This window comes from Eretmochelys imbricata, chromosome 1, assembly GCF_965152235.1.
Source record: "Eretmochelys imbricata isolate rEreImb1 chromosome 1, rEreImb1.hap1, whole genome shotgun sequence".
NCBI lineage: Eukaryota > Metazoa > Chordata > Testudines > Cheloniidae > Eretmochelys > Eretmochelys imbricata.
The window spans coordinates 237,993,135-238,005,987 of record NC_135572.1 but is presented as its reverse complement, the minus strand read 5'-3'; the positions used below and the strand labels follow the sequence as shown (position 1 = coordinate 238,005,987).

Genomic DNA, 12,853 nt, shown 5'->3' with positions numbered 1-12,853 from the left:
TAAATATATCCTACAATACTTAACTATCTGAAGAGATCTCTGAGCCATTAATGATTACCTTTGAGAAATCATGGAGGACGGGAGAGCTTCCAGAGGAGTGGAAAAGACAAATATAACACCTATTTATAAAAGGGGATGTAAGGTCAACCCAGGGAATTATAGATCAGTCAGCTTAAGTCCGGTACCCAAAAAGATAATGGAGCAAATAAACAAACAAACAATTTGTAAGCACCTAAACAATGATAATGTGATAAGTAACAGTGAACATGGATTTGTCAAGAACAAATTGTATCAAGCCAACCTAATATCCTTCTTTGACAGGGTATTAAGTATTGTGGCTCTGGGGGAGGGGCAGGGAAGCAGTAGATGTCGTATATCTTGACTCTAGTAAGGCTTTTGATACTGTCTCACGTGACCTTCTCGTAAGTAAACTAGATAAACATAGCTTAGAAGGACTTACTATAAGGTGACTGCACAACAGGTTGGAAAACTGTACTCAGAGACTAGTTGTCAATATTTCACAGTCAAACCAGAAGGGCATATCGAGTGGGGTCCCACAGGGACCTGTCCTTGGTCAGTTCTGCTCAATAGCTTCTTAAATGGTTTGGATAATGGCACAGAGAGTACACGAATAAAGTTTGCAGATGATACCAAGTTGAGAGGGGTCATTTTGGAGGACAAGATTAGAATTCAAAATAATCTTGACAAACTGGAGAAATGGTTTGAAATAAATAGAATAAAATTCAGTAAGGATAAATGCAAAATACTACACCTAGGAAGAAATAATCAACTGTACAATCAATACAATTATACAATCAATACAAAATGGGAAATGACTGCTTAGGAAGGAAGACTGAAAAAAAGGATCTGGGGCTTAGAATTTATCAGAAACTAAATATGAATCAACAATGTAACACTGTTGCAAAAAAATGTGAATATCATTCTGGGATGTATCAGTAGCAGCATACTAAGCAAGACACGAGAAGTAATTCTTCCGCTCTACTCCACACAAAAAGCCTCAACTGCAGTATTGTGTCCAGTTCTGGGCACCACATTTCAGGAAAGATGTGGACAAATTGGAGAAAGTCCAGAGGAGTGCAACAAAAATGATTAAAGGCTTAGAAAACATGAATTTTGTAAATGGTCCATGATTTTACAATGGGACAAACCCGAAATCCATACACCCCTGAAATTGGAGTTGTTAAAATCCAGTTCTGAGCCCTGATCAGAATTTTACGATTGGAACCCATCTCACCTTAAAAGGCAATGAGGATTACCTTCAAGAAGATGAACTTCTAGAAACATCAGCTAATGCCCAGGTTCAGAGTCCTAAATGGAAATATGAGACAAGCCTGCTGGATTGATTTTCAGAGGCGATGTCAGTGGAGGCTGTGGATGTCCAGCACCTCTGAAAATCAAACCAGGCCTCTTTTGAAATGTTAATAACTTCCATGGAACTGTATGGAGACTGAGCCAAGAGAAGCATTGCCAGGTGAGGCTAATACAGGACAGGAATTTAATTTATGGGTGGAGAGTAACTTCTGCCTAAAGCTGAATGAGATTAGCAAAGTATGTCTGTGATAACTGTTCAGCAGAAAGCTGCTACATCTCATTTCTTTCACTCTTTGCTGAACAAATGAACACACTGAATTTTTATCATCCCCCGTATTTTTATCCCTCGCAGGCTTATCTTGATGTTATAGAGCAGTTTGTACTGAAACAACTCAAACCTGTGGATCTCCATTCACATAGGTAGGGTCTCCTCCTTAGAGTGAGAATCTGTGATCTCCATCAAGAAAGGGCCGAAGAACATGATATTGCCATTCCCTCCATGAGTAACAGTAATAATTTGAATTTATATAGCTACTTTCCGCTAAGGATTATAAAGGTGGGCAAGTATCACTATACAAATGGGGAAAGCTCAGGCATAAAACCAGTTTTGTTATCCAAGGTTATTCAGCCAAATAAAGCCAGAGTTGGGAATAGGGCTCAGGTCTTCTAACCCTCACTAGACCATGCCTAGGTAACATTGTCAGTGCCAGTAGCCATAATGGGGATAACGGACCTTAAGTAGGGGCAGCACTAGTTCTAGAAATTATAGATCAAGAAGCAATAACAGTAAGACTAGTGTGTTCATTTTGGAACTGCAGTTGCTAATTTTCTACATGAGGTTCTGGTGCTAATAGCTAAAGACGCAATACTTCCCGTCTCGCAAGCACAGGGTCTGAGTGTAGCAAAAACTTTTAATAAAAAGGAGGGGAGTGACTCAGCATTAATTTGGGAAGACAACAACTAGGGCTCATAAACACAAACCATGAGCAAAAGACCCACCCCCAAGTAAATTGGGCAGCGTTCTTTTCCTCTCAGGGTCTTAAGTCCAGCAACCCAAAAGTCCCTTTAACGTGCCCATCACTTCTTTGCATCCCACTCACAGTTGCTGTCCTTGGCCAGTGCAGCCCCAGAGTCCAGAGGTTCACATCAGTGATTTCAACTCTTCAGTGTGTAACAAGACTCTCAATTGAGTCTAAATTAACTTTTTTTTTTATACTGTGGAGAGAGGAAGGGTCAAATGGTGTCTAGAACCCATACCACACCACCAAGCACATGTGCCTATCCCCACCCTCTCTCAGCTCATTGGGCTTTGGAACCCATGTCCCCTGCCTAGCGAGTGCCGTTCAGTTGAGGGAGGTTTAGACTGGACATTAGGAAAATCTTCCCATCAGGGTAGTTAAGCACTGGAACAAATTGCCCGGGGAGGCTGTGGAATCTCCATCATTGGAGGTTTTAGGAACATGCTAGACAAACACCTGTCACAAACCGTCTAGTTATTATGTAGTCCTGCCTTGAGTGCAGGGAACTTGACTAGATGACCTATTGAGGTTCCTTCCAGTCCTACACTTCCATGATACTTTCTACCAATTTGTCCAGTATTAAAGTTAGGCTCACTGTCCTATAAATGCCAGGTTTGCCTCTAGAGCCCATTTTTAAAAAATTGGTGTTGCATTAGCTACCTTCCAGTCATCTGGCACAGAGGTTCGTTTCAGCAATAAGTTATATACTCCTATTATCAGCTCTGCAATTTCATATTTGAGGTCCTTCAGAACTCTTGGGTGAATACCATCTGGTCCTGGTGATTTACTACTGTTGAATTTATCAATTTGTTCTAAAACCTCTACTACTGACACATCAATGTGGCACAATACTTCAGATTTATCACTAGGGTTGCCAGTCGTCTGGTTTTTGACCGGAATGGCCAGTCGAAAAGGGACCCTGGCAGCTCCAGTTGGCACCGCCGACTGGACCATCAAAAGTGCGGTCAGCAGTGCAGTGGGGGCCCAGGGCTAAGACAGGCTCCTTGCCTTCTCTAGCTCTGCATGGCTCTCAGAAGCGGCTGCATGGGTGGCCAGGGAGGTTATGTGCACTGTCCCTGCCCCAGTGCTGGCTTCACAGCTCCCATTGGCTGGGAACTGTGACCAATGGGAGCTGCGGGGGTGGCACCCATGGGTATGAGGACAGCACGCGGGACTTCCCTGGCCGTGCATGTGCTTAGGGGGCCTGGTGGCCGCTTCCTGGGAGCCACAGAAAGTGCCACTGGGACCCCATCCCTCCCCCCCCACACACACACATCCCCAACCCCCTGCCCCAGCCCTGAGCCCCCTCCTGCACCCCAAACCTCTCATTCTTGGCCCAACCTCAGAGCTCACACCCCCAGCTGGAGCCCTCACCCTCCTTCACCCCAACCCCCTGCCCCAGCCTGGTGAAAGTGAGTGAGGGTAGGAGAGAGCAAGTGATGGAGGGAGGGGGGATGGAGTAAACAGAGGCAGGGCCTCAGGGAAGAAGCAGGGAAGGGGGCTGGACAGGGGTGTATAGTTTTATGCCATTAGAAAGTTGGCAACACTATCTATCATCCCAAAACAATAGCTCTGCTGTGTGTATCTCCCCTGTATCTTCTGCAGTGAGGAGAAGATGTGAAGAGTTCATTTAGCTTCTCCACAATGATCTTGTCTTCCTTTAAAGCTTACATGGGGTTAATTTGACAAGGGATACAGCTCTATCATAAAACTAAACATAATTTGTGATATGGATAGTTTCCCATTATATTTTCTCACCTGGATTTTCTCAGTCCTCCGTGGGCAGCAGTTTCACCTTGTTAAAAAGGTCACTGTCTAAAATGTCAGAACCACAAGACCTCAATCAAGCAGCAGTCAGAGATGATCCACTGCTTCCCACCCTTCCTTGAAATTGGGTTAACAATTAAAAGAGAAAAAGAGATTAGGTAATATCTTTTACTGGACCAACTTCTGTTGGTAAGAGAGGCAAGCTTTCAAGCTACACAGAGCTCGTCCTCAGGTCTAGAAAGAGCTCTGTGTCACCTGAAAGCTTGTCATTCTCTCCCCTACAGAAGTTGGTCCAATAAAAGAAATTCCGTCACTCATCTTGTCTCTCTAATATCCTGGGACTCACACAGCTACAACACCGCTGCATACAATTAAAAGAAGAAGATTACAATTTAATATTTAAACATGTTTAATATTTGCACATTAAAAGTGAAATCTGTTCCCTTCATTCATGATCCAGTGCGGTCACAGTCACTTTGCCATTATTAACATGATCTGAATATACTGGAAATGATTTTATCATCAGATACACTTTTGGGAACAATAGATCACACAATCTGCCATTGCAAAGCTACAGAAATAAAGCTGAGCTAGTATTTAATAATTGAAAACTTGTTATCAGGTATTTGTATACTGGTGCAAGGTTGGGTGTTTATAAACCTGCCAATTTCATTGCCTATATGAACCTTAACAAGATACAGGACAAACCTGGGAGCTATTCATTTTGCACATAAGTCAGTTTGATGATCAAAATGACAGTACTGGTGCACAAGGTCCTTTATTCATCCATTGCCTTACTCAAAAAACATTGAAATCACTGGAAAGACTCCCCTTGACTTCAACGGGCTTTGGATCAGGTCCACAAATATAGGTAGGGCAATGGAAGAGCAAACTTTCCACTATTAAGACTAAGAGGGTGGTCAGTGGTAAAATATCAATGCTAATTTAGGGCCTTGATTATTGACCTCACTGATAAGAGTAGTGTAAATTGCAACACAATTTTTATGGTGTGGACATCTGTCCATGTTCTGGACCAAGATCACCAAGCTTATTTTACATAGGTTACCAAATAGTCATTTTGTATGGTCACCATAACCCTGGATAGAGAGCAGGAGCTGAATATTTTGCACTGACATTACCAACTGTCTACACATCCAGCCTGCAGGCCGTAATTTATATTTTAAAAATTGCTTAAACTCAGCTAGCCTAATGCTATTTCAACACTGCTAAATTTAATCAAAGTTGTTTCTAGTGATAAGATGAAAATTTTTTGTCTTGACAATAACTAATGCAGATTACATAAAGTTTCCAACAATCACTTGAAAAACAAAATGAATTTTTTTTGAAGAAACATGAAATAAAAAGGTAAAAATTACATTTATTTCCCCCCCATAAACATTGAACAGTAGGAAAAGGCCAAAGGCTGCTTTGGTTTCATCCTCTTCGTAAAAGAGATCATCTCTGAAAAGGCATCAAATGGCATAAATCCAGACAACAGCAGCACTAATTCTTGATTTTAAAATATGCCAGGATTTCTACTTAAGACACCTCTGGCAATAAAAATGATGCCTGTGGTCTCTATCCATGCCAAAATACAAAACAAAAACAATTTTAAAGCTCTTTTTCACCAAGGGGGTGCTGCAATATTGCAGGAGTTTCCTTTGCCTAGAAGCTAAAATCCTTACCCAGGTTGCCTCGTAAAGACAGCACCGTGAAAAAGGTGAGAAAAGATCACAGTTAACTGTTCATCTCTTTACCTTTGATCATCAGTGTAAGTCCTGGCTACAGCTTATAGAAAGTCCCCACCAGTTTCCATATCTCAGTGCAAGCTAAGTAACAGGAGCACCAGTTACATTTTGACAGTCTTCAGGGAAAGACATAGATGCTTGCTCATCTGATTAACAAAAGGTCACAGTGGACCTCTTCTAGATTATTTTGAATTTTTTTTTAATTTTTATTTTTTAAACCACAACGAAATTTCCCCTGTCCCTTCTTGATAATGATTCTTCCGCGTTGAACTGCATTTGGCTGGTGCTTCAGATAACATTACAGCTTATTACAGCCCGTTGGGAGCCACAATTTCCATTCTGCAGGAGAGTCTGACCAAAAATAAAATAAAATAAAATAAAATAAAAATTTGTTCCAAACGAGAACAAAAAGCCAAAATTTTGTAATTTCCTGTGAACCAAAAATTAAGAGGAAAAAAAAAATCAAGATGGAACCATCTAAACATTTAATTTCAATAGCTTTGAAATATTTCATCAATGTAAAAACATTTCATTTCAAAAAGTGTCATTTCAATTCATTTTGTTGTGACTTTTATACCATATTAAATCATTACATACATGTATTTTAATAGAATACCAAAAGCCAAACAAAAATCAAAATTACTCTGAACACAAAATGTTTTGACTTTTACCCATTGCAAAATTTAGTCAAAAAAAAAATCTCTCTGTTCCTGCAAAAAGTTTTGATTTAGTCAAAACTGCATTGTGACAGAAAAGTGTTCTATCCATTTTTTTTTTAAATCAGATCTACTATTTAACCCTTGAGGTGGGACCATCGGGGCAAGTGACTCAAATACAACCAGTACACGCTCAAGTCTGTTTCCTCGTGCATGGATGAGAGAGAGATGTTGTATTGATTTTTCTCAAAATGGAGAAGGAAACACCAGGCAAATGAAACATCTGAATTCCAGTGGGCACCCCTTTTATATGTATGATCAGGACCAATAAGGCAGCAGTCAGAAGGGAGATATTCAAGGCACGTGAGCCTTAATTTGCAAAGGCCTTTATTAAGCATTTCACTGCAGACTAGATCGGCCTCTTCCTTTAGCCTGATATTAAGCTGCCATAAATCAACAATGTTCCACCCAAATCCTAAATTTAGAATTTTCCTAATATACTGCAAGTTAATCTGGCAGGACACAACTGACCCAACTTCCCATGTTCTACTAGAACAGAGGGACTTCCTCCCAATTTAACAACTGACCTCTATTCTATTTACAGCAGTGGAGAGAACATGGGATTAGTGCAAAGCTCTTTACACAGGTCATGAGTTGCAGAGAAATCGGCCATTATATGAAAAGGCACTTTTTTCACATAAGCAGTGCTATATTTTACATGAAATTCAGAGGCAAAGAGTGTGACTAAATGAAGTGCACTCTTTGTGATGCAGCCTGACCAAATTAAGTTATGCCTTTACCATTAGGCTGTCCCTGGCTCAGCTAACATTTCATTGCTCAGCTGGACTGAGGCCAAGTAAAAGAGAAATACCAGAAATAGGATACCATACTACCCAGACCAGGGATCTTTTCCAGCCTGGCAATTTCTTGCATTTCTATCAATTTATATAGACAGGAATAGCAGCTGCACTGACATAAGCTGAAAAAAAAATTCAAGGGCTACCAATGCTAATGTCTCAGATATTCAGGAAGATCCCCAGCCTATAGTGTTGCAAAGTTACAATGGGTACACAGTTTGCCTTCCTCTGAAATAGCCAACACTGGCTCCAGTGGATGGAGACAGGATACCCATGGTCTGTGTAGGAACACAGTTCCTATGCTCTTCGACGTTTTTGGTAAGTACACTTGTTTTGAAAAGTGTCTATTCTGTATTTTGATGTGCTCAAGTGGGGACTGTGGGGAAACCAACAAGATCCAAAATGACTGTAGGACATATAGCAGAAGGAGAGTAAAATGAAGAATGTGACCTAAGGTTTGGAGGGAAAATAAACCACACCTGATTACTCATAGCCTTGTGAAGGGAGGGGGATGAGTTCCATAGTAGGTTAGGGTTCTTTTGCTCTGCTGTTTCTGTTATTTGCGTGGTTGCAAGTAAACCGAGAGAAAGAAATAAAGAGATTTTGTCCTACTATGCTTCAGGCTGTCTTTTGTTTTACACATTTCCTTCGCTTAGCTGAGCAAATCCGTGCTTGCTTGTGTTTGAGCTGAGAAACAGAAAAAGCCCTGAAGCAGCTGCAGACTTGAAGGTCAGATAGAGCCAGAGCAGTCAGCGGTGTTGGTGGGATCATGACTTAGAGCAGTTTTCCAGAAGTGCCAGATGATGCCATCCTATTAGGATTCAGCATTAGTCATGTTCATGAAATGGAGCACTGAATCAGCCACTGTCCCTGAACATCAGACAAGCTTATTTTTAGCTCTGAAGTTAATAGCTTGAGCCCATCTTTATTCATAAGAAAACCAACTGTTTAAGGCTCAAACAAGGTGTTTAAAATATTTTATAGTGCTATGGTTTCCTTTACGGAGTACAGGGTAGGAGATGGATGATGCTCCACTCGCCCATAACAACCCATCTCACCACATGTCTGTGTCCCTGGGTGACCCCTCTTACTATACATCTTGTTTTAGAGTGCGTGTGCACGGAGACTGATGTGTTAGCTGGCAACCTGCCTCCCTTATAGCTACTGATGCTTCTTTGTCAGTTCAGCTGTGCTCCAAATCATGCTATAGACTCACAGCTGAATCAAAGAGCAGGAAGACGTGGTGGTCAAGACAGAGGCAGGCAGCACGTTTTCCCCCCACTGTGGAAGCTACAGTTGAATCTAACTTAACCAGTAAGAGCCCATTCCTGCAAGGTGCTGAATGCCTCCTCTGAGACTCTAAGTTTTTCAGCTCCCATTCACTTCACAGGAGATGTTCAGTCTCTTGCAAAGTCAGTCTCAAGATCGGAGACAGCCAGGTGGGAAGGTGGTGAATCAAGGACAGGAGAGGTGCCCTGTGGTGGCAGCAGCAGAAGCTTCAGATGAAGGCTTGAAAGCTGGGAGATGGAGCAGTAAAATTTCTCTTTCACCCAGTGCTTCCCCCTCCTTTCCACCAAAGTATATCACCACTTTATTCTACCTGACCCTTTCAGTGACAAATACCTCCAATGTTGCAAAAGCCATCCCATTCATTGCCCTCCATCACTGCTATGCTTCCCCTGACAGGTCTGTTGGCAGCTCATCTCTGCCTTCACACAGAGCAGATAGTTCACTGATGTTGTAATGCTTACACGACCCCATTAGTAACAGCACACAGCTACAATCTGTTGTATAAGAAAGGAAATTCAGAATTCATCATTTATTTTACACTGAGTTTATGAAAACTGGAATTTCCTGTCAAGATAACAAGTCCCAAAACTTTCATGGTCTTTCCTTGGGCTCATCCCAGTGCTGGGAGTCTGCAAAGACAACTTTTTCCACAACATAAACTGTCTTTCCCCGCCCCACGCATCAGTTAGGAAGAGTCTGAGAGCCACTCATGCTTTCAGTAGCATTTATTCAGGGAATCAAAGAAGACCCCTGCACTTCCAGGCTACTTTCTGTGCCAGAAATAGCAGCAAAATGCCACAGAAGATTTGAAAGCATAAGAAGCATGGCCTTTCAGTTCTGGTGCTAAAGTGAGGTTCAGAAAAATCTAGGTTCAACTCCCAGTTCTACCATGTATTTCCTATGTGATCTTGGGCAAGGAGCTTAGGCCCTGTTCCTCAGAGATATGTAGGCAACTAACTCCCGTCCTTAATCTCTCTGTCTCAGTTCTCCATCTGTAAAATAAGAGAGTGGTACTTCCCTGCCTTCCTGTGGTGTTGTGAGAATAAAATGATTAATAGTTGCTCAGATACTGCAGTGGGTGTACACACATAAACCCAGATCATTCCAATAAAAGGAAGTGACATTTTATAGCTCTCCAATCAGAAGAAAGTAAGGACATGATTTGGACACATCACTTGCCTCTTCATAGCATAATTCTGACCATAGTCTAAAATAAAGTTTGTCCCATGGCTGCTTAGAAGTTTTAATTTAAAAAAACAAAAAAACAAAAACAAAAACCTTCGGACAAACCCTGAATTCCTTACCCAGTCAAACCTCACGTTGGAGACAATGGGAATTTGCCCCATTAAGAACTGAGCAAGGACTATACAGCACATGGCTCCTTGTAAACACAGAAGTGTCCAATTAAAGCTTTGTAAAATAAAAGCTGGAACATGTGGAAGTTCCTTTCGGCCACTGGTTTCTGCACTAAGGAAAAGGAAAAAAAAAAGGTTTTTTTAAAAAAAAAATCTGCCCTTTCCTTCTTCTCTCATCTTCCTTATTCTCTTCCCTTGCTGCCTTTTCTGATCCTCCCTTTAACTCCTTCCTCAATTCATCTTCCCTCTACTTCCCTCACTTTATTTCTTTGGAGATATTTGGGAGTTCACTGGCTGATTCTTGTGAACTGGGTCCTGCTTTTCATTTATACTAAGGCCTCTTTATGCCCTGTTGGCAGAATAAAGACCGTTTACTCTCACTTTAAGACCTCTTTATGCTGACAGAGTGTTGTAACATTTACTCCCGTCTTAAGGTCACTTTACACAGCCAGAGTACTGTAGAGGGACCCAACCGTAAGGAAAGGAAGGAAAACGAGATAAGCACTGCTCAGTCTTTAGTTAACTCCTGTGTTCAACCTACATTCACCCTGCCCTACATTTATCTTTGAATTTCACTACATCACACTGCCTGGTGCTTGATGGTTCACAGAGATATAAGTACTTTCAAATGTATATTTTTGCTCAGAAGGCTGAACAGTTTTGGCTACTTCCTTTGTTCAGTTAGGTGACAGGTGAGTCAATCAATTCCTTTCAAAAATACTTCTTCATTATCCCGTATGTTGAAGGGCAGTAGTGGGAATGCAGCTGAGCCAGCAAAGCTTTTGAGGTGATCTCAAATCTTGTTCCTTGACTCTTTTTATTCCAAATATGCACCGCATAGGTGTTCTTGAAGAGTCTGTGAAGCTCTGAAGAGCTGACCACTTCAAAGTACTTCTTCCAGTCCTGCCAGCGGATGGGATAAAAGGCTTCTCTGGGAAGAGTACTGACTCCTTTACAGCTTTTACTGCTCCGGAGACTCCTGATGGAGCACCATTTTTTGAAAACACGGGTTAAAAGCTGTGGGCCCTGGTGCCCCCAGATCCAGCCGTTGTAATTATCCACATAGTCCTGCATGCAAAGCTCTATGAACTTGTGTTTGGCTTCAAAGGAGAGAAAAGCCCCATTCAATACATATTTGGACTGGGTTCCAAGCACATTGGTGAGGTTCTTTAAGTTCTTAAGGACTATGAAGTCTGTGTCTAAGTAGATACCCCCAAATTTCCACATGATAGCAATTCTACAGGCATCAGAAAGTATGGGTAAGAAATAAGGCTCCCATCTGTGCTGGGCCACCGAATACCAGTCAGCTAGAGGGGTACCAGAGAAAAGGTCATTCAAGTCCAGTGGGCGGATTTCCACATTGGGGAAGCAGCTCAGCAGAGAGAAGCCCCAGTGTTTTGGCAGAGTGAAATTTCTGTTTGCCAACCCCTTCATAAGGATGACTATTTTGGTCTCAGGGTGAGCCCTGGCTGCTGATTCAACAGAGCACATAAAGAGAAAACTTGGGTTGGTTCTATCTGAGGTTTCCACAAAAAATATATCCCCAGGCGGTGGAGGTGGCCTGCCAGATACAGCTGGGGGAGGAGAAGGCACAGATCGAGGACATTTGACTTCCAGAGGCAAGCCATACAGCAGACTCTTGCTTTTGGCATCCTCAGTGATTCTCCAGTAGAACATTATGGAGACAAAGGACATGAACTTAAAGGTGATGATAAACACAGCCCAGAGCTTGTGGTTCATCACCACCCTGCTTAGCTGTAGCACGCAGATGGGCATTTTGTACATTTTTGCCTCTACCCCAGGGCCTTGTTCTTCCAATAAAAAATAGGGTGATCTGGAAAAAAATAAAGGAAATTATTAAACACAAAATACAAACTGTTAACACTAATCCATATTTTGTAACCTTATGCAATTATATATTTTTAACTTTCACAATACACCGGCTTATTTTATCAATCACCATTATTATTTATTTGTATTGTGGCAGCATCCAGGGGCCCCAATCAGAAACTGCAGCCCTATTGTACTAGGCGCTTTACAAAACATGTAACTAGAGGACATTCCATGCTTCCTTTAACACCATGCCGCCAAATTCTCCTGTCTGTTTACACCCATGCAACTGTGTGGATTTCAGTGGGGTTGCGTGGAGCAGAAGTTGGCCCATAATTAGCTTTTTCTTTCACTTCAGACCACATTTTTCACCTGACTAACGTAGTAACGATTCTAGAGAGCTGGGAATTGGCAGCTACTGTCTCTGTAGGGTTGCCATCCAAACAATCCTAGAACCCTGGGAAAAAGTCTTGTGTGGAGCAGCTGCAATTGTTAGGACAAGATGTTCATTACTTAATAAGAACAAGGACAGTCATTTCCTGACACTGATTGCTGAAGTGAAACCAGCCAGGGAGGTCACATGTTCCTCTCAAGAGATCCCAACTACTAGGCGGGAAAAACATGCAATGATCTTTGCTGACCTTGTTCTGTTCTCTCACTCCCTTGAGACACCCCACTGTGCTGCTTTGTTGCTACAAAGTCCCACAAGCATAGGTGCTGGAACTAGGGATGCTGTTGCAGGGCTTACAGTTTGGTTCAATGGCTCTCAATAACCTCCACTATACAAAAATTGTTCCAGCACACAATAAGCGCGCATTATCCAGATTGCCCTCGCACTTCTGGCTCTGCTCCACTCTCCTCTGACTGGTGCTCTGCTCCCTGATTTAATATTTAGGCCTTGCCAATGCAAATATCGAAATCAGAATTTCACCTCCCCCTTCTCAACACAGGCCTATGCTCCTGTACCCTCACTTTACCAAAACCATCTTCCCGGATGGA

General features: G+C 42.0%; 1 protein-coding gene across 1 annotated transcript in view; it reads right to left on the bottom strand.

Moving 5' to 3' along the window:
• Nucleotides 1-4,509: 4,509 nt before the first annotated feature.
• The window catches only part of A4GALT (alpha 1,4-galactosyltransferase (P1PK blood group)), a 67,071-nt gene continuing 58,727 nt past the window's right edge, over nucleotides 4,510-12,853 (bottom strand). The window contains exon 2 of the mRNA XM_077826071.1: nucleotides 4,510-11,858. Coding sequence (XP_077682197.1) covers nucleotides 10,736-11,809 — 1,074 coding nt within the window. The 5' untranslated portion in view covers nucleotides 11,810-11,858 and the 3' untranslated portion in view covers nucleotides 4,510-10,735. The remainder of the gene's footprint in view (nucleotides 11,859-12,853) is intronic.